Source organism: Ceratotherium simum, chromosome 3, assembly GCF_057802395.1.
Source record: "Ceratotherium simum simum isolate JZ-2026a chromosome 3, ASM5780239v1, whole genome shotgun sequence".
NCBI lineage: Eukaryota > Metazoa > Chordata > Mammalia > Perissodactyla > Rhinocerotidae > Ceratotherium > Ceratotherium simum.
In genome coordinates this window covers 49,218,220-49,240,929 of record NC_141902.1, presented here as the reverse complement: position 1 = coordinate 49,240,929, position 22,710 = coordinate 49,218,220, and the positions used below count along the sequence as shown (strand labels likewise).

Genomic DNA, 22,710 nt, shown 5'->3' with positions numbered 1-22,710 from the left:
CCACACCTGGCTTTCTTGAGGTTTCTCAAATGTGCCATGCCACTGTCTGCCTTAAGCCCCAATCCACGCCTTTTCCTCTGCCTGGAATGCTGTTTTTCCTTTTTCTTAGTCCAGCTCAATGTATTCATTCTTCAGATCTCAGATAAAATGTCATTTACTCAGGGAAATTTTTTCTAACCTCCAAACTATAATTTGCTCTCTTAAGACTTTGTATTTACTACTACGGCAGTTATCAAAGCTTAAAATGCTATATTTGTGTAATTTTTTAAATTTATATTCATCTCATCCACTTAACAAAGACAAAGGCCAAATAAGATTTGTCACTACTACTGCCCAGCCAGACAATTCAGTATTTATTGAAAAATGAGTTAACTAGTAGGTGAATTAATGACCGAAAGAATAAATGTATATAATGGACTAGGTTAGGAGAGTTAGGTTTAAGACATTAATTTGAGACCATCAGCACACAGATGGTAACTCAAGCCAATGGAGCAAACAAAATCACTCAAGAAAAAGTGTGAGGAGAAGAGCACTTAGGATGTATTAACTATTAACTATTAAGCATTTCTTAATGTTATTCATGGATCATCCCGCATGGGAATCAACTGGAGATTGAGTCAAGGAATTTATATTTTTAACAAGTACTACCAGGTGATTCTCATGCATTCTAAAATCTGAGAACCACTAACTTGAGGAATCAGCAGAGAAATACCCTTGACACAGCCACAGAAGTTTGTATTACAGACCAGGTATTCTAACGTCGAGAAGAAAGAAGCATCAATGTGTGCAAGTAGCTAAGAACATGTAGTTGTGCAAAGAGTACCAGAGTAGGATTCAGAAGCCCTAGGGCTGATTCCTGGTCCCATCACTTGCTAGTTTTACAACCTACATAACTAATGGTAATTACCTTGAGGGAACAGAGACTTGGGACGGTTGGCAATAGTCTATCTCATTGATGTTTTATGAGGATTAAATATATGTAATAGTTAACTTTTTAAAATATTATAATTGCTTTATGTGTTTAGAAAATGCAAAAGGAATGTTGATCAACTTGGGAATTTCCTATTGGTTTCTCTCAGATACTAAAATACCAGTATGTTAAGCATTAAGTGAATTCATATTTTCTGTGTATGTGTGTGCCCATGAGAGTGAGCATGTCTTTAAGTGTAATCAGTGAAAAACAGAAACAGAAAACTAAAACAGTGGGCCTTCCCTAAAACATCACTAAGAATCACAAAAGCTATTAAGAAAAGGAGAAGCTTAACCTGCATCTCTGGGAAATAAGATCATACTCAATCTGTCATTTCTTGTTGCCACTATTTCATGCAGTCAACAATCTCTTTTATCACGAGTTGCACAGAAATGACACCAGGAGAATCATGTTGCTTGTGATAATATTATGTAAAATGGGAGAATGGTCTGATAGCTTGACTGCTGGCTTACGATTGGGGAGAGTAGCTTGTAATTGTAGCCCTGCTGACAAATCGGTGCTGGCAGATAAATCAACATTTTGCCACCTCAGGTCTCCATTTTATAAAGTTATAAATACCAATACTTAATTTCTGAAATCCTAAACTAGGCTGAGTAAGCACATAGAATCTGGAAAGGAAACACCTAATGCTAAATCCTGGTTCTGCCACTTCTTAGCTTTTTTTTCTCTCCCCTTGGGTAAGTTACACTGTCCCTGTTTCTCATCTATAAAATAAATATAACACTAGTACCCATCTCATAGAGTTATCGTGAGAATTATATGACAATGTAGTGTAAAATATTTAGAATAGTGCCTGGCACATAAAAAAGCACTCAAGAAATCTTACCCATTATTAAGCTACCTACTTTACAGGGTTCTTAAGAAAATTAATGTACACGTGTGTTTTTGTGTGTCAATACTACATTAAAAAAATGCCTCACAGGGGCCAGCCTGGTGGCATAGCGGTTAAGTGCACACACTCCACTACAGTGGCCTGGGGTTCACAGGTTTGGATCCCAGTCGTGCACCGACTCATTGCTTGTTAAGACATCCTGTGGCAGCGTCCCATATAAAGTGGAGGAAGATAGGCACGGATGCTAGCCCAAGGCCCATCTTCCTCAGCAAAAAGAAGAGGATGGCATCGGATGTTAGCTCAGGGCTAATCTTCCTCAAAAAATAAAAATGACTCACAAACATTAAATTTCATACTTCAAAATGAGGACTATCCTTTTTAAAGTAGCAATCATGGTTGAATTGAGGAAGAAGTGATGGATAAGTTGGGGGCAGTGAACCTGGCTGGAGGGAATAGGGAGAGATACATTTATTCTAAATAAAGTGACATTTCTGAAAGTATCTTTGGGACCCTTTGGGATAGCCTACAGAGTCATATCGCAATTGTTGGAATCTACCGAATGTTGGTCATTTTTATCCTCTGAGGGTTTCTTTTATTTTTGGAAGTAACTGAGACCCAGAATGAACCAAGTTTGATGAATGAGGCAGTTGACAAAATTCCATAACATACTTTCCTTGAAGAAGAAGACAGAGGAGGAGGGGGAAGAGGAGGAGGAGGAGGAAGAGGAAGAGGAGGAAGAGGAAGAGGAGGAGGAGGAAAGCGACGACAACAAGGTGAGGAGGAAGAGGACGAGCAGCAGAAGCAGCAGCAGCAGCAGCATACCATAGGTTGAAATAAGCCATGGTGAAGAAGTCCATTAATGCATTTTGTTCTGTCTGGTCTTGCAGTCTATGGAGGCAATCTAAGCCATTAGCTTTAGCATGGGGAACAGTTCTATTTGGGGTCAGGGTATCCCAGCAACCTAAGACTCAGCATCAAGTCATTCTGCCTACAAATTGGTCTCAGTCTTTGGATGGCGGTGGGACAATCAGGCTTTTTTACCTGTCTTAGAGACTCATCCCTGACCTTGGCCCCAGTTCAGGTAACTAGGTCACTCACTGTTGATGACCTGTCTAGTATATCAATCCCTCTGGGATTTGCTTTCCTCTTAACAGTTCCTACTTGGGATGTTTAGAACCTTCCCTAGCCCCGAGCCAGGTAACCAAGCCCCTATCAGCAAAAACCCTTCCTGGAGGCAACTTCCCACCATCTCAGGCCCCCAGTCTTCTTTGCTCTTGGCTATTCCCTACCTGCCCAACTGATATCCAGAGGTAGACACCCAGATGCCTTAGTAGTCATCTGTAGTCTGAGGTACACTCTCCAGGTGTCAGGTTTTCTTCTGCTGCTTCGAACTTTCTCTCCTTACTTGCTCCTGAGCTTTATCCTAGAGCCCTAATCACCCCATACGGCTATATCTATTCCAGGTCCTAGCATCTCCTATTCTAACCTAATCAATAACAATTGACTAGGCTATACTTTGCTGTGTCTTACACCAGAGTTCAGAGTCACTTTATTTTATTCCACATAGAAAGTTCTCAAATGATTCATAATTTCAATAGAATATATCTCTCTCTTTGAACTTGCAGGAAGAACAAGAACAATGACATTAGCAGAAATAAACAAATAAAAACCTATTCATCTATTAAAAACTCTCAATAAAATGGGTATAGAAGGAAAGTAACTCACCATAATAAAGGCCATATATGACAAACCCACAGCCAACATCATACTTAATGGGGAAAAACTAAAAGCCATCCCTCTCAGAACAGGAACAAGACAAGTGTGCCCACTCTCACCACTCCTATTCAACATAGTACTGGAAGTTTTGGCCAGAGCAATTAGGCAAGAAAAAGAAATAAAAGGTATCCAAATTGGCAAGGAAGAAGTGAAACTCGTGCTATTTGCAGACATGATTTTATATATAGAAAACCCTAAAAAATTGAATGGAAAACTATTAGAAATAATCAACAACTACAGCAAAGTTGCAGGGTACAAAATCAACTTGCAAAAACCAGTTGCATTTCTACACTCTAATAACGAAATAACAGAAAGAGGACGCAAGAATACAGTCTCATTTACAATCGCAACAAAAAGTATAAAATATCTAGGAATGAATTTAATCAAGGAAGTGAAAGACCTATACAATGAAAGCTATAAGACGTTATTGAAAGAAATCGATGACATAAAGGAATGGAATGATATTCCATGCACATGGATTGGAAGAATTAACATAGTGAAAATGTCCATACTACCTAAGGCAATCTACAGTTTCAATGCAATCCCAATTAGAATCCCAATGACATTCCTCACAGAAATAGAACAAAGAATCCTAAAATTCATGTGGGGCAACAAAAGACCCCAAATAGCTAAAGCAATCCTGAGAAAAAAGAACAAAGCTGGAGGCATCACAATCCCTGACGTCAAAATATACTACAAAGATATAGTAATCAAAACAGGATGGTACTGGTACAAAAACAGACACACAGATCAATGGAACAGAACTGAAAGCCCAGCAATAAAACCACACATATATGGACAGCTAATCTTCAACAAAGGAGCTAAGGACATACAGTGGAGAAAGGACAGTCTTCAATAAATGGTGTTGGGAAAACTGGACAGCCACACGCAAAAGAATGAAAGTAGACCATTATCTTTCACCACACACAAAAATTAACTCAAAATGGATTAAAGACTTGAGTGTAAGACCTGAAACCATAAAACTCCAAGAAGAAAATATAGGCAGTACACTCTTCGACATCAGTCTTAGAAGGATCTTTTCAAATACCATGTCTACTCAGGCAACGGAGACAAAAGAAAAAATAAACAAATGGGACTTCATCAGACTAAAGAGCTTCTGCAAGGCAAAGGAAACTGTGAACAAAATGAAAAGACAACCCACCAAGTGGGAGAAAATATTTGCAAATCATATATCTGACAAGGGGTTAATCTCCAAAATATATAAAGAACTCATACAACTCAATCACAAAAAAACAAAGAACCCAATTAAAAAATGGGCAGAGCTAGGGGCCGGCCAGGTGGTAGTTAAGTTCATGCTCTCTGCTTTGGAGGCCTGGGGTTCGCAGGTTCGGATCCCAGGCACGGACCTATACACCACTTATCAATCCATGCTGTGGTGGCATCCCATATACAAAATAGAGGAAGATGGGCACAGATGTTAGCTCAGGGCTAATCTTCCCTAGCAAAAACAGGAAGATTGGCAACAGACGTTAGCTCAAGGCCAATCTTCCTCACCAAAAAAAAAAAAAAAAGGCAGAGGATATGAACAGACATTTTTCCAAAGAAGATATACAGATGGCCAACAGGCACATGAAAAGATATTCAACATCAATAATCATTAAGGAAATGCAAATCAAAACTACAATGAGATATTACCTTACACCTGTTAGAATAGCTATAATTACTAAGACAAAAAACAACAAATGCTGGAGAGGATGTGGAGAAAAGGGAACCCTCATACACTGCTGGTAGAAATGCAAACTGATGCAGCCACATGGAAAACAGTATGGCGATTTCTCAAAAAATTAAAAATTGAAATACCATACGACCCAGCTATCCCACTACTGGGTATTTATCCAAAGAACTTGAAATCAACAATACAAAGAGACTTGTGCACCCTATGGTCACTGCAGCATTATTCACAATAGCTAAGACATGGAAGCAACCCAAGTGTCCAACAACTGATGAATGGATAAAGAAGATGTGGTATATATATACAATGGAATACTACTTAGCCATAAAAAAAGACAAAATCGTCCTATTTGCAACTACATGGATGGACCTTGAGGGTATTAAGTGAAATAAACCAGAAAGAGGAAGACAAACCGCATATGATTTCAGTCACGTGTGGAAGATAAACAAACACATGGACAAAGAGAACAGATTAGTGGTTACGAGAGGGGAAGGGGGTGGGGGGCCTGGGTGCCAGGGGTAAAGGGGCACATATGTATGGTGACTGACAAGTAATAATGTACAACTGAAATTTCACAATGTTATAAACTATTATGACCTCAACAACAACAACAACAAAATATATATATATATATATAATTTTGACTTTAAAAAACCCTATTCATCTGAGATTTGGACATAACACCCTTTCATGAATCTCTGGAATTTGGAAATTTGCACTGCAGGCTTTGAAGCAATACTCCTAGTACAATCTGGAAATCACCATCTTTCTTTGTCAGTTAACATTTCCCTTGAAAAATGTGTTACATTTTCAGCTTCACTACAAAGACAATTGTTCCAGGTACTATATAGTTTGGGAGCCATTAATAATTATAAATGAACAAAATCTTTGAACCCTACAGCATTCTCATTGTTCCTCTTAATAGCTGGCCTTTGTGATTCCTTGTGAATTTCTTCTCCACCTTCTATAACATGCTTTCATTCTTCAAAGACTACTGTTATTGGCACTTTACCCCAATAAAGTATTTTAATGTAACAAGTGTCACCCTTCCAGATTTTCTAAACTTCCTAAAAATGTGATACTATCTCTTAGCCCAAACTACTATCACTCACTTTGTTTTAACAGAGATCAATACTTACTACAGCAGCTAACACAAAACTGGCTGACCTTGAAAGCACAACTTACTCGTATCTTAAAAACATGAGCCATGCCCTTACATGACAAGATCTGTCCACCCCTGCAACAGGATGTCCTGGAAAGAGCATCAGCTTTGTATTCTATCATATGTACATCAGATTCCATCAATACTATTATTAGCTGTATGACCTTAGACCTGCTTTTGCCTCTTTGAGACTCAGTCGTCTCATTTGTAAAGTGAGGCTAATACTGCTTTCTTCCCAAGATTATAGTGAGCATTAAATATGTGCTTAAAATTTCTGGAACTGAATCTAATAGGAAAGCATTAAATATGTGTTGGTTTCCATCCCTTTCTCTCCATTCCATCTTACACCAAAGTATGCTTTAAGACTTCTGGCTCCACTTGGAACTAATCTCCTTATACACACCACCATCACTTGTCTCCCCAGTCAACTGATTTATAAACACACACGTTCTTTGAGTCCCAGTCCTGTCCCCTAGAAGAATTACTCCGTTGGGCTTTCTGGGCTTTATGTCTAGGAAGAAGTAGAGAGGCCAGCTGTTTCTGCTGCCTGTAGGGGCCCTTGGCCACTTCACTCCTCATAGGTCTTCTTTCTAGATCATAGTCTTCTTCAAAAACCAAAACAATCACTTTATATTATAGGTAATTCTAGAGTATTTAGAAGCAAAAAATACTAATCCGAAAGTTTATTGCTATGCACTGCATTTTAATGGAACATTTTACAAATGGATTGCCTTCTACTATTACCAGTACTGGTACGCTTGCTTTGAAGAAAGATGTTTCAATTTCAAGGACTATATCTATTGCTTCCTTATGTTTTAATGTGTAGATATTACCAAAACCTTTTCATAAATGCAATAACCTACTGCTCTGGAGAACTAGGAAATCATTATTTGTTTTTAAGTTAAGGAAATTATCCACATGTTTCCTTAGACTGACTCTCTCTCTTCCAATTTGAAAAAAAGAGATGAAACAATGCTATGTGGACAGGTGAAATATTTGCTATACAGAGTTGAGAAGTACTCTTCAAATGTACTCAAATGATCACTTGCATCAGAAGCACCTAGGGAGCATGTGAAAAAGGCAGAGCCCATTGCTCCTGACCTGGACTCTCGGCAGGTGAGGTCAGAGGCATTCTAAAGTTTGAGAAGCACCTCTTGATAAATTTGGGCCAGCAAGGCCCCAAAACTTTGCTGAAATATTTAGTTTTCTTAAACATTAAGCTTGGAATGTAAGTAATTCAACTAAGTTTTTGGAGATGTGTAGGTTACATCATCGTGGAAAGAATATCTAGCCTTCTCATAGATGTGATTAACTGAGCTGAAGTGGGGAAAAGTCATGTTTTCACTCTTAATCATGCTTCCCTTATTGTACTATATTAAAATGTATATAATCAAAAAACATCTTTTTGATTGAAAGAAATAAAACTAAAGTCTATTTGAATTCCTAGAGTTTTCTGCCTTGTATGGAATTAGATAGCCCAGCACCTTAGGGAAGAGGCTAGCATTTATTTATCTAGTCAACAAATATTTATTGAGCATTTACTCTATGCCAGATACTGACTCAGGCTCTGACATAACAGCAGCAATGAAAACAAAAATTCACTCATTGACTTTACAATCTAGTCTAGTAGCAGAGATCTACAATAATCAAATAATCATGATACAAATATCATATAACAATGTAAACTTACGACTATGATAGGTGCTATGAATTGACCTAGAATTCATGAGTTCGTAAGTCTCTTAAACTGGACTAAATCATTGGCCCAATAATTCCACATCTAGAAGTTTACACATGCTATCTCATTTGCTCAAAGATAGAAGATAGGCCTGCATTGTTTATGAGTTTGTAAGAAACCCAACTGTTCAATGATAAGGGACTGAGTCAATAAATTATGCAAAAACTATGTGGTGGAAATCTTTGTGTCATTGAAAAGAATGCCATAGGTAATAACATGGAAAGATCTTTCAAATATATATTACAAGAAAAAAATCAAGACATAGAACAACATGAATACATGACACTATATCATTTGTGCTAAATGAAAAAGAAAAGAGGTACATGTATATTTATGTATATAGAGTGTCTGAAATGAATGCTCTTTCTCTGAAGAATGAGAGGAGCTATTTTACTTTCCACTTTGGAATTGTCAGGATTTTGTTTCACTATGTTTTTATTTGTATGTGTGTGTGTGGTTGTTGTTTTATTTACAAGGGCTAAATGGGATAAATTTATTTACATATAATTCATCAATAACACGATACATATCTGTGGGCCCCATTATAGGACCACAAAATCAACATTTTCAGTGCCAGGATCCTAATAATTTGTAGTTTTGCAATACCACCATGAGAACAACAACTACAAAATTTCTCCAGATGATTATAACAACCAGTCAGAATGGAACCACTGGTCTAATACTATAAAGTAACAACCTTAGGAAAATTTTTTACATTTAATTACATATCCTAATTGGGAGGCAAAATATTCTATAACTATTTAGAAAACAAAATGCACACCATGATAAAAATATTGGTAATTATGCTAACTATAGATGTCACAGTCTCTTTCAGAATCTACAGACACGCTGGGAATGGCATTTCAAAACAAAACAAGGTTTTTGTTCTTCTGCCAGAAAAATTTGCTTCAAACTGACTTTAGACTCTAATTCCAGGTAAAGTGTACTCAGACTTCAAATACATCATCCTTCAAGCTGCTGTTGTACAGTATTTATTGGGCTCTAGAAGCCTTAATTTATAAGAGGAACTAAGTATTTGAAGTAGAAAAACTGAGAATGAACGATCTCATACCAAAACCTCAGTGCCTTTCATATTATTACTGTTTTCACATGAAAATCCTTTAGTTGGAATAAACCTTGTGGCTAATGCTTCCCTCCATCTTTAATCATGTTTTTCCATCTTAAAACATGAATAAAACAACCTTTGAAGTAAGCATATGGCTGCTCTAAATAATGAAAATAACCATCCATTTAATTCTGGATCCATCCCGTACCGGCTGTACAACATTGAGTAAGCTATGTAAGTTTTCAGCATCTCAGTTTCCTCACCTATAAAACGGGATAATAAGGAATTAGATTCATAGGGGTGTTGTAAGAAGTGAAAAAACAAAAAACAGATAAACTGCCTGAAAGTACCTGGTATATAGTAATGCTCAATAATAAGCTTTTATCTCTAACCATACTTCTGAATTCTCAGGAGATAAAGTCATAGTCATCCCATAGCTTGGATTTGGATTTGACTTCGAAGCTTGTGCTTTTTATTTAGTATCCTGCTTCTCTTGATTCAGGCATTTGTCCATCACATATTAACTCAGTGCCATCTCTGGATAAAGCATTGATCAGGGCACAGTGCAAATGAAAGAATGAAAAAGACAAGACCTCTCACCTCTCGATTACAGTTTAGAAGAGAAAATAAGAAATGCATATAAACTGTCATTATATAAGGTGGAAGCCCATGCCGTAAGAGGCTGGTATATGGGAATTCAGAGGAGACAATAGTTAATTCCAGTTGACAGGTTGTGCAGGACTGGAGATGGGGGATCAGAGAGTCACCATTATGGTGTGGGGTTCAGGCCAGCTACACAAAAGGTGCCACTCAGCGGGGTCCAGCAACAAGGGAAGAATATAACCTTATGGAGTTTCTGGCTACACATACTCTAAGATGTCTTTCCCACCAGTATGCTGTCCAAGGTGAGGTTCTCAGAAACATTATCGCCAAATATGCATATAAGTAAACGTTGAGGTCTCTAAAATCCCTCTTTAGCAGAATCCTGAAGACAAAAGTTGAAATAAATAATTCAAATTTATGAGCTTATAATTTCATCAGCCTTTGTCAGAGGAATAGCATCTCACAGAGTTTACAGGAAGAGCTTATGGTCCAATCTTGCAGGGTTAGTAATGGAGAAAAGACAGCACTGCTACCTAATGGTGACTGGGTAGTCATAGAGAGAAAAATCTGTTGGCATCTGCCCAAAGCCCAGTAAGCAGATGGCCACGGGCACCAAATCCACCATGACAATTGGCACCTCATTGGGATGCTCTGAGCAGGGAAGGGGCCTGAAAAATGTCCAACTTTCGCTGCCCTTCCTCCTGAGGCATATTGGTGGCACAGGAGGGGGACAACTGCCTGACAGCTGCCAAGGGGAGAGGAGATGGCCTTTAAAATCTAGGCTACTGCAGCCTCCTAGGTCGTCAATCTGGTGCCTTTCAAGCAACCAAAGATCATCTTAAAGATGTGTATCTGATTTCCTCTAGGATAGATGATACTCAATGGCCTCCATTCACAGGATAACCAGGCTCACAGGATAACAAGCCAAGCTCCAAGATGGTGCAGGGTTCTGAGTCCTCTGTCACCAGCCCTGGTTTGTCAGGTTTATGGCACAAGATTGTTTTACCTATTTTAGGATTCTTAAATTGGTAGTGTATGGATGACCAAGTATATCTATGTTTTCTAAGGATAAGTGCCACTGGATGACTAGGGTTGTTAGCTATTTGAAGGGTCATCACCAGCAACAATCTACTTTGCAGAGGTTTGCTAATTTGGAATTTTTTTAAAGTTGATGAAGAGCCATTTTTTTTGTGAAACTTATAGTCTTGTCTTGTTCATAATATTGCCTGACGTTTTGGATACCTGAACCAATTGGCATTGAAAAATTCATCTCTTACGTGACAGGTGTGTGTGCACGTGCGCATGCACACACACACATACTGTGAAGTCCTAATATGCCTTTGAGCAGACTTCTGTGAATCCACAGTAAATAATACACAATATCAAGCTGCTGGCCTGTATATCAAGAAACTATCAGCTGAGTTTCAGCAATAAAGATATCTAACTATTAAAACTCACTCTGAAATAAGATAGATATTATTCCCAGATGAATTATATTTACAAATAATTTGACTACTTTGCACTCTCAAATCAGTTTTAAATGTAGTTGGGAACTCTCCCCTGAAAAAATTAACAAAAAAAAAATCATAGCCAATGCACCCAAGATCCCCTTGACTTATGTTGCTCTTTAAATAAAATACATAGGATGTGCTGTTTCATAAGACAGAATTTTAGAGCAGAGAATCCTAATTGTTATTTCAATTGTCTTAGGGCCTGAAACAGTTTAACAATAAAGCTATCTGATTATTCAAGAATCCACCCATATCAATCAGAAAATTGCCAGTTTGGAGTAGTGTCTGATCACAATTTTGGTCAAGACAAAGAAATCATAATCAGTTACTGGCTGTAGAAATTAGTATATTATATCATAATAGCAAATAACACTTGATCACACAAATATATACTTTTATGAAATATTATGTAGAGTAAATATCTTAAAGATGAAAATGCAATAATCACGGAAACCATTAACAATGCATAACTCATTAAAATTGAGATAATATCAAACCGTCTCAAAGATGCAAAGTGATAAGCATATAAACAAAATAAACCGTAAGAGAGTGAGGTAAGTTCAGATGAAGTTTGAGTGAGAAATAAAAAGTCAACAAATGTTTCATTCATGTGCAGCTACTTTTCAAAAGTGCATGATCCAAAATTGTTCCCCCAAGAGATCAAGTAAAATTGTTAGATAAGGTACTTGATTCATTTCCATAATAGGCAAGAGACTTCTACTTCACTCTTTAGGAGGAAACTTCTCAACTCTACCCCCTTACTGACTCCTCCTCAGAGAGTGACTGGTGACCACTCAGGCATGGCCTAGGATTTTGGCTCCATTTCACTCCCTCAGCTGCATCAGTAGGTAATGAGGGAGGCTATGGGCCTCCTTGGGACTGGTTAGGGCTGGCTGTGCAGACCCAGCTCTCGCTACTGGCAGGCCCCAAAGTGTAGACTTGATGGAAAGAGGAGTGGTAAGTGTGGGAGTGCATCTTTCCTAATTCTTTAAGATTAACTGTCCCTTTCTCCCCATCCCTATAAACCTAATAGAACCAAGAAGTAGACCCCACCCTGCTCTTTGATTTCACTCATCCTTTCTTTGATAACGGATGCCACAAAGTTGCTTAATATGAAATGAAGTCTATGCCTAATACTAGCAGAGAAATCTTGGTCCACAGAGTGTAGGGTTCATTTTAGTATGAACTATTTGAAAATATTTTGATTTTAAACTATCAAGCCCAACTTGTTGGTGGAGCTGTCTAAGTAAAATAAAATCCTTCTCAAAATAAACGTGCAAATTCCTTGCAAGTAAATTCTTTCTCCCAAGAGTAAACACAGAACATGCTCTAAAGAAGCATTGTTCAAACACAATTAACTCATAATGTAGCATTTAAATATGAGTACCTCCTGCCAGGATCTTCTCTTCCAATTCTGCCATTTGCTTCTTATAGGCTTTTAAAGCTGCTTCTTTGAAAGAGGGACGGATTCTCTTTGGCTTTGTGATTTCCACAGGCTGTTCAGGGATGTTTTGGTTTTCATCTTCTTTTATTTCCTTTTCAGCTGGTGTCTCATTTAAGGGTTCTAAGCCCCCTTCACTAGTCACATCATCTGCCTGCCCATCATGACCCTCATCTTGTGGGGTTTCATAAGGTGTTTCATATGAAGGGCGATCATATTCCTGCATTTGTTCATCTGTTTCAATAGTACTAGTCCTGTTTTCTAGCTTAGCAAGGACTTGTTCCATCACTTCAACATAATCTGTTTCGTTATCAGCCACTGGTTCACTGTAGTCCTCCTCATCCTCTGCTTTGTAGTAATAAGGCTCTGTGTAGACATCAGAGTCAAGGGTGGTACTTGATTCATTTGCAGTTGATTGGGACAATGTCCGAAATCTCCCCATTAAGGAAGAGCCGCTGTCCTCATACCCACTGAGACTCTGTGTGCTTTTGTTCCATACTACTTCCAAGGCTGATTTAGCTCTCTGCAGTGTAGATCCAAATTTTGGGAAGCTGAAAGGCTTATCAGAAAGGTCAATGCTTAACCGACTATGCCAAGATTTCGGTGGGGCTTCCTCCGAATCATCACTTTGCAATTCACTTTGACTTCGATACATCATAGACAACTGGTTTTGATTTTGGTACAACTCATTAGAATTAGCCTCATGATAAGAATCATATTGGCCAGCCCATTGGCCTTGTGGTTCATTATCCAACCCAGGGCATGGAGATGAATTGTCATCTTGGGTTAAATCATAGCTCTCAGAGTCATCCTGAAGGTCACTGTGGTACTTTCCCAAGTCTTCTAGGTCTTTATTGTAAACATCTAGTTGTTGATCAGATAGACTGTTTGTGTCATAGTAGAAAGCTTCCTGGGTGGATGAATCTAAACCTAAATCAGTTCCTTGCTCTTCTTGATTCCATTCCTTCCATGGAGAAAGATCCTCATGTAAAGAGAGCTGAGAATCACTGTAATGACTTTGGTCTCCAGATGCACATACCATGCCATTACTCATTCCGCTATCCACAGTTTCTGTGTTCTCAATTTTACTCTGCCCTTGGACACCCTGAACAACCTCATTCAAACCTTGATCCTGAGGACTGTCATACAAGGTAGGTGTGCCCTCCTGTTTCCTCTGCCAAAGTTCCTGGTCTGAAGATGACAGGAGGGAGCTTCCATTAGTTCTAGAGAAAAACTGATTTTCTGAAAAATCCTCTGAGTAAGAGTGACACAATTTGGAAAAATCTGATTCAGAACGACTAAGTTTAGCAGTGAAAAAATCACTCTGTGAATGCCAGAGGGTCGTTGCATCTGCATAATGGGTTGTGATTTGTCGTTCCAAGTTACCCGATTCTGGCAATTGTGAAGAAATTTTATCATAATCTGATTTACTCGAGATTCTGCTGCTACTAGCAGTTTTATTCTTGGCTCTGGCATTGTGCGATTTTGAACTTGACTTGGAAGCACTTCCCTTTGTTGGAAACTCTGACTTGGAAAGCACAGCATAACTGTTTCTGTTGAGGTCAGATTCCAGCTCTCCATCACTGTCATTGGGTGACTGCCAATTGTTTTTCTTGATTTTGGGTTCTGGAGTAGACAGCTTTATATCCATGCTCTCATATGTCTGGGAGGATGGTATTCCTCTCTCTTTTCTTTCTCTGATATCATGAGTGAGAATATCTGTTGAGATACCAATACCTGTTCCTTTGAGTTTATACGATTTTTTTAAAACCGAATCCCTTTGCTGAGGGGTTTCAAAGTACACAAGTATGGGTCGAGGCTTTGCATTTGGGCAGTCCCTTTGGTGTCCTATCCTCTGAGCAAATTCAATTTTAGTAGCATTTGGTGCATCTGTAAAACCCATTTTATCTATTAGAATTTGGTACACCGCACTTTCAACGTATTCAAATCTTTCTTCAGGCACATTTAAAAATCTCAGGCTTGCCTTGCTACCCATATGACCTAAGTGTTTAATATAATCATGGATGTCTCTGGTTTCCCTCCGAGACTGGACAAACCCTGTACGTAGCTGTTCAATTTCACTTTGTACAACCTCTACACTGCTGGAGATCTCATCGATGGAATGCTTAAGAGCATTGACATGCCCTCGTAGTTCAGAAAGTTCTGTTTCGATCTGACTTATTCCCTGAAGTTCCTTAAAGATCATTTCCATGACATCATGTGTTTGGCTAATACAGCCAGAGGAACTGAATCCTGGCTCCAGAGCATTTGTCTTTGGGTTTCGGGCAGTTCTGTCCAAAGATTTGCTTCTTATTCCCCAGGTTTTCTTCATTGTGCTCAACTCTGAATCTGAAGAGACACACTCTTGACTCTTTTTCCATTTCCTTAGTTTGCGTAAAGCTCCTAGTTTTAAGCTATGTAGAGTGCGTTCCCCATCAGAGCTGCCCTCAGAAGGTGCCAGGCTGCTTGAACTCTTTCTATTGCGTCTAACTGGCATTGTGTGTGTTAACTGTGCCTGGTTTTCCGCACTACTCCTTAGTTCATTGAGTGATTCTGAGTAGGAACTCTCAATTGAAGATAACTCTTGAGGCAGATGTTCATTATCATTGTTGCTTACATTAATATTTTTTTGTAGTCCATTGGCAATAGCTACTCGGTAACTGAATGTTGGTGAGAGGGAAAATTCTTTGTTAGCCTCGTCTTCTTCAGTGGATAAGTTGCGAGTGGATGAACACTTTGCAATTTTCTTTACTGTGCTTTTCAAGGTATTAGAAAGTTTGGGGGTTTTGGTCAGGCCAGCAGTAGGAAAGTCTTGATCCCTTTTCTGCTGACGATTCTCTTTTTTTTTGGTTGTATTACCCAATTTCTTTGTAAACATTCCTTTGCAAACTTGTGTATGTAAGGTAAAATCAGGGTCTTGAAAAGATTAGCCACCATGGAGAGCAATTAATGCAAGCTTTTCTGCCCCAAAGAAGTAAACAAGGTATCAGGATGGAAATCTGTAAATCCAAGGCAAGCATCACTGTTCAGATGTTCTGTGAATCATTGAAAATAGCAGGAAGGGTAGGTGTGGCTCTGCCACAGTGTCAATGTCCTGTGAAAACCAGAAGCAAAGCTCCATTTATGAAAGACATTCTCTCTTGGAGAAGGGGTTTCACGAGTCTCTCTCATTTCCACATAACTTCATGTAGTGTCTAAAAGAAAGGAATGTTAAAATGAATGTCAGAATTCAATTCTAGATTTATCCCATTTCTAACATTTTCCAAAAGTTTTCAAGATATACAATGTGTGAAAAATTGCAGAGGGAGCAGGGGAATATCTGATTTTCGACACACACTTTTAAAAGAACTATAAAGCAAGCCAGGACCAATAAGTATGTTTAAATTATATATATTTTTTCCTAAATCACTTATAGGGGGACACAATTGAAACAGTAACAAAAGGTAACAATGATTATTTAGAACAAGTTGTGTAAGATGACAGGCAAATTTAAAAAGCTATAGTAACTGCATGGTATTATCATTTCCACTTTATTTCCTTTCCTAAAATTGCATTTATTTACACAAACACAAACATTTAAATTTAAATGTATTCCCCCCACCCCAGACAAAATTCATCAAATTATTGTTATCCATATATGTAAGACCTTTTCTTATTCAAATAATCTTTTACTTTTATAGGTATTCAATGACTGGGAATTTCTTAAATAATGATTGAAGTAATACAAGTAAGAAATATTTCATAGGATGAAGTAAAGACCAAGAGAAAATACATCTTATATAGCCATCAAATTTGTCAATAGAGTATCATGAGTTGAAAAAAATAGGAGGTTATATAAAGTTAGGCATCGTAACAATGATAAAAATACAATAGGAAAATATTGAAAATGTAGATAATATCCAAGTTTTCAGAGGATGTGACTTGAGAGAGCAGAGCCATTCTAATCAACTAGTGCAGCCTTGTGGCAGATGGCAGGACACCCATCCCCAGGGTTAGGACCATGACTGGAGATAGGGTACCAATTCACAAAAAGGAATTGTGCCACAAAGAAAATATGCCTACGGATAATCAAGAAGTGGTCACATAATTTATCCTATGATTTGGTGTCTTATAATGCAAAAGATCACTCAAGTTAATACTCTTTATGATAGCTAGTATCTTGAATTATGTGAAGAAGAGAAGAAGGAGGAGGAGGAAGGGGAGGAGGAGAAAGTCTACATTAATCTCCCCGGTTTGCTAGCATAATGCCTTGTATGTGGTAGGTATTCAAGTACAATTTTGTAGAATTGAACTTACTATTTTATTGTTGAAATATATCCCAGAATAATGGTTAACAGCTCAAAGACTTTGTTGACACTGGACTACATATTTGGGTACAAATATAATCTATTTAATTCTCTAAAGAATGCATCATAAACTGCACATTGTTTCAGGAGCTGATTGACTCTTTTTCAGCTTCCTCCACTTGGAAATCTGCCATTTTCACTGCCCTCAGTCTCTGCAGGGACTTGGGGAATACATTCTCTGGCCACGAGCCAAGCTTCACAAGAGACAGGACAATGTATATGAGAAAGAGAAACAAAAAGACGGAGGAGAGAAAGAGACTGACACTAAAGAAGTCCATGTCTTCTGGGTTTCATAAGCTGTCAGAGTCTAATTCCTCTTGTCTGAAACAAGTTGGTATTCATGCACAATTACAAGCCAGTACCTATTTTCTACTATAAAAAATGTCAAGAAATTGACTCCTGAATTAAATTCAAAAAATATTTATTATACCCTTACGTGACCTCTCCTCGTGGAGAAAAGATTTTGGAAAGTTAAGTAGTAGTAGGGTAGATAAATTATTTTAAAACTAAGTTTGGTAGAATAAACTGTTGCACTAATCACTCAATCCAGGATCCTGGGTCTCCCAAATCTAGAAACAAATGCTTACTTTCTGTCTAAATGAAAGCAGTGATTTTGTCGATGCCTCTGATGTTTTCATGAAACTGTGTCTAGACTTCCTGACCTGCATTACTAGTTCAGAACTATTGTTCTAAGTAATAACTTTGGAAAAATTTTGAGTAGGAATACTCATCCTGAATTGAAACCCTGCCTCAAAAACACAAACCCAAGGGCATGAGTCCACTGTTACACTAATAGACTCAATTGCTGTATGTTCCAACTACATAGGATGATTTGTTATTCTCTAAGGCTCCATGCTCCTTCACACCTCAGTAACTTTTCTGTTCTCTCTACCTAGAATATCATTCATGTCAAGCCCTCTCTTGTGTTTAAATTCCAAAATCATTCGTCCTGTAAAGACTTCACTAACCACCCAAACTGAGCTTTTCTCTCCCTTTACCACACTCTCCCACAACCCAGTTCATAGGTAATTAGAATTCTTCTGTATTTTAATCTCACTTCTGTCCCCATCCACTGAACTATGCCCACTTGAAGGGTAAAACTATGACTTGTTCAATTTTAAACATCCTGAACCCAGCACACATAATAAGTACTCAATAAATATTTATTGAAGAATTGGCCCAAAGCGTACAAAGTTTCATTTACGCAAGATGAATAAGTTGTAAATATCTACTATACAGCATAGTGCTTACAGTTAATAATACTGTCTTGTATACACAAAATTTTTGCTAAAAGGGTAGATCTTATGTTAAATTTTCATACTACAAAATAATAATAAATAAAGAAGGAAAGGTGGGAGGCAGCTTTCGGAGATGATGGATATGTTTATGGCGTAGATTGTGGTGACGGTTTCAGGGATGCATACTTATCTACAAACTCATTAAAAAAAAAAAAAAAAAGAACTGGCTCACATTTCAGCCACTTACTAAATATCTTCACTTGGTTGTCCAAAATTAAACTCCATCCAAACCCAAGTTGTTTTCTTGAATTATTAATCTCAATTAATATCATCATAATTCTCCACTTTTGTTGTTAGTACCCTCGAGTTGATTCCTACTCCTGGCAACACTGTAGTACAGCAGGGCAGAACCCTGCCCAGTCTTTTTTTGTCATCCTCTCTTCTTCCCACACTATATCAGAAAATACTCTGCTGTTCTTCACAGGGTTTTCATGACCAATTTTTTGGAAGTGGGTGGCCACATCCTTCTTCCTAGTCTGTCTTAGTCTAGAAGCTCCACTGAAATCTGTCCACCATGGGTGACCCTGTTGGTATTTGAAATACCAGTGACATAGCTTTCAGCATCACAGAAACACACAGCTGCCACAGTATGACAACCAACAAGATGGGTGGTGTGGTTCCCTGACCAGGAAACGAACCTGGGCTGCAGCACTCCCCAAATCTTAACCACTACCGCTAGGGCTGGCTAATTATCCACTTACCTGGGACACATACCCAGGAATCATTCTAGATTCCATATGATCCATCCCATAACTACACCTGATATGAGTAAGTCACCTCATCCCACTAGTAATGCCTTAGTTCTGAACTCCACAATTTCTCATCTGGACTATCACAATTGTATCCCATATTGCCATCCTAACTCTAATTTGGCCCTTTTCTCAAATCCTCCTCTCTAAAATTAATATATTTTAAAATATATAAATCCTCCTACTTAAAATACTGCCAGTTTTAACAGCTTCATTTCCTGTCACTCCGACAAGTACAGCTGCCCCAGTCGCGCTGGGATAGTAACAGTTCCCTGATTGCCATAATATTGCCTCAACAATGTGCCTTTTTCCATGCTGTTTCTTCTGCCCCCATTCCTTTTCCCTTCCCTCTGCCCCTACATGTCTCTCTCACGAATATCTCTAGAATATCTGTAAATCTTAGATCCAGTAGGGATCAGCATCAGCTTGTTTGACCTTGCGAGAGTCGGCACTTCCTCCTCTGTGCTCCCACAACACCTTCAATATACATTTGTTATGGTAACTTTCACAATATAATAATTATTGATATGAAATGGTTTATATATGTCTCTTTCTCTCAAATATGACTGTGAACTCTTGAAGAGCAGGGACTGTGTTCTATTTAATTTTAAATATTCATAGTGCTTGATATGTAGTAGACTCGTGATGTTTGTTGGACAAATGGATAAATATATAAACAAATGAAAGAATGGACAAATAATAAACCCATGAACTAATAGATAGACGATAAATATTCCAAGAAGCTTGAACTGGCTGAACCGGGCCTTAAACAATCCAGAGGAAGAGATGCAGTGTGAGCAGAAGGCAGGCATCACAAACATTCATGTCACGTCCAAAGATGGAGAAGCATTCACCTTGGAGAAAGATGGGGACTCCAGGGAGATGAGTTTGGATGGGCAAAATGGTAACAATGTGGAAAGTTTTGATAGTTAGGCTGAGAAGTTCCATCTGATGAGGAGGCTCTAATGGCTATTGGTTTTCAGCATGTTCAGCACGGCCTCTTGATCCAGATTACCTGCATTGGAATCTGAGATATATCAGCTGTGTGATATTGAGAAAGTTAACTTCTACACTGCCCTCATTTGTCCATTTATTAAACTGGGATAGAAATAATATCTCCTCAAAGGATAGTTGTAAGGTTTAAATGAGTTAACACATATAAAGTTCCTAGAACACAGCCAAGCTGAGTAATATTCGTTGTCATTAGTACTGGGAAGGGTAATGAAAAGATGCAAGAAGTATTTACAGAAGATTAATTGGGCGGTATCTGTTGTGGAATTAAGGTGGACAGAAGTAAGAGGCAACCTTGGAATCCTGTTCAGTTGGAGGATAAGAAGAAGAACAAAGACATTCTAAAGAAGCAATTGGAAGGGAAATAGAAGATGCCTTACAGCTATACGGTCCAGCGACAACTTTCCAATATTGAAATCTCACCTTCCCAGTTACTGGTTCCTTTCTTCTGTGTGTGTGTGTGTGTGTGTGTATCTGTGTGTATGTTACCATCATAAAACCACAGCTGCCTTAGCAGCAGTGTTAGTGAGTCTCAAATATCAACTGTGGAACTTCCTTCAGACAAGCAACCAGGGTAGGGAAGGAAGCTGACATTTAATAAGCACCTGTTATGCTCCAGAAAATTAAACAACCCCAATTAATCCTCATAGATACTCTCTGAAGAAAGTATTATTATGCCCATTTTACAGATGAGGAAATATGAGGTTTAAAGAGATGTGGCCAAAATTACACAGCTGGTGAATGCACCATGTATCTCTCCCTTCCAATAGGTTCATCCAGAGCTTTAGGAAATATAACTAAAGCAAAAAATACCTTGGTCTTTAGTCCTGGAGTCTATGAGGCTCCCAGTTGCATGTAAAGTGAATATTATCAGTGGAAATTGACACATGTCCTAACACCCACCCCACATAAACCCACATACTTACTCCCCTCTCTGAAGTTTAATTTTTTTAATGGAAATAGCCCAGATCAGGACAAAATCAGTATTGGTGAAAGGTAGGCCAGGTTGGGTGTGGGGTTGAGGAAATGGGAGGAGACCAGGATAACATCACATGATTCTCAACTACTTGATTTCAAATCTCATACTTACCCTCTAGTTGTGTTACCTTTAATTACACAGCCACACATTATTTTTGGTAACAAAATTTAGGGGTAAGATTTAGGGGTTGGGAAGGAGATCTTTGAGAGAGATTAAAATACTAGACTATGTTGTTATGGGAAGCCTTAGTAATAATACCTATATATTACTTACTATGTGCCAAGCACTGTGTACATAATTTTCTAAAATTTATTTCATTTTTTTCCAATAATAGTTGTGTGAAATAAGTATTATCATTTTCCAGATAAGGAAGCTGAGGTCTAGAGCTTTTAGGAAATTTGACTTAGACAACGCAATTAACAAGCAACACAACCTTTACTCCAAGCCCCAGATTTGGACTGTAAGTGTATAAACTCTGAAACTAATATAAGAGTTGAATGGGGAGTAAAATAATTTTTACAGGTATGTTAAATTCCTTTTGTGAGACTTATTTAATAGGACTATAAAGCTAGATGCCCTTGTGGGATAAAAGAGCTAATGAACCTTTAAACAGTCAGCAATTTATTGCTAAATCATTACCAGAATTAAGTTAAAGCATTTTCAGATCAATAAACAATTTTATGTTCCTTACCAAATGCAGTAAAGTAGGTAAACTGGGTATTTAGGTGTTAACTTGCAAGAGAGAGAGACAAGACAAGGAGACGCAATCTGATACATCCCTAATAGGTCACCTCCCCAAGTCCTGCCCTCTCTGCTTAAGCATGATGCTTGTCTTATAGTCCCTGACTCTGTCTCCCGAATTCCCCCCTTTGGCCTAGGAAGCCCATGCTTATCACTTGAGTTTCTGACTTATTTTCTATTATGTGCTTAATCCGTGCTCCTAGCCCAGTTGAGTAACCTCACTCTTAACTGCTCCTTCACTTGCACTGAGTATGTGTTAAGCATCCTGGACTGTGTTAGGATGATAATTAATCCCCCACCAGAAGATAGTAAGAAAGCCTCTGCTTCTCATTGCACAGCACCTCAGCAGTAAATACCCTATATTATATGATTGCTGGTTTAAAAGAAATTTTCCAAAAATAAATAAAAGAGAAATGCATAGACATGGTTCACCATATATCTGTTCAACAGCAAATTCTTGGTGATTTGGAAGGTAGCTGACTGAAAGAAACTTCTCATCAGGTGGGAAGAGCTGCTGCTGCAGAGAAGGAGCCAAAAACAAAGAAGAGCAAGAAGGCCCCAGTGGAAAACAGCATTGGCCAGCAAAATGAACAGATAACTTTATAAACAGGATCCTTAAAGCACAGCAAAGGAGAAGACCAGGGTAGCTGGAGATGGAAGGGAAAGCTAGCCACACCAACAGCTAGTGAGGATCCACAAGGACTGACAAGAGGAAGCATCCGGTAGTTGGGACAAGGCAGGTGATGAGAAAATAAGTTGTTATCACAGATCAA

The 22,710-nt window shown here is 38.3% G+C and overlaps 1 protein-coding gene across 1 annotated transcript in view; it reads right to left on the bottom strand.

Annotated features, from left to right (window-relative positions):
• Positions 1-22,710, bottom strand: part of UNC13C (unc-13 homolog C) — a 584,623-nt gene that overhangs the window by 527,632 nt on the left and 34,281 nt on the right. The window contains 2 exon segments of the mRNA XM_087427449.1: positions 12,760-15,702; positions 15,705-16,007. Coding sequence (XP_087283575.1) covers positions 12,760-15,702; positions 15,705-15,750 — 2,989 coding nt within the window. The 5' untranslated portion in view covers positions 15,751-16,007.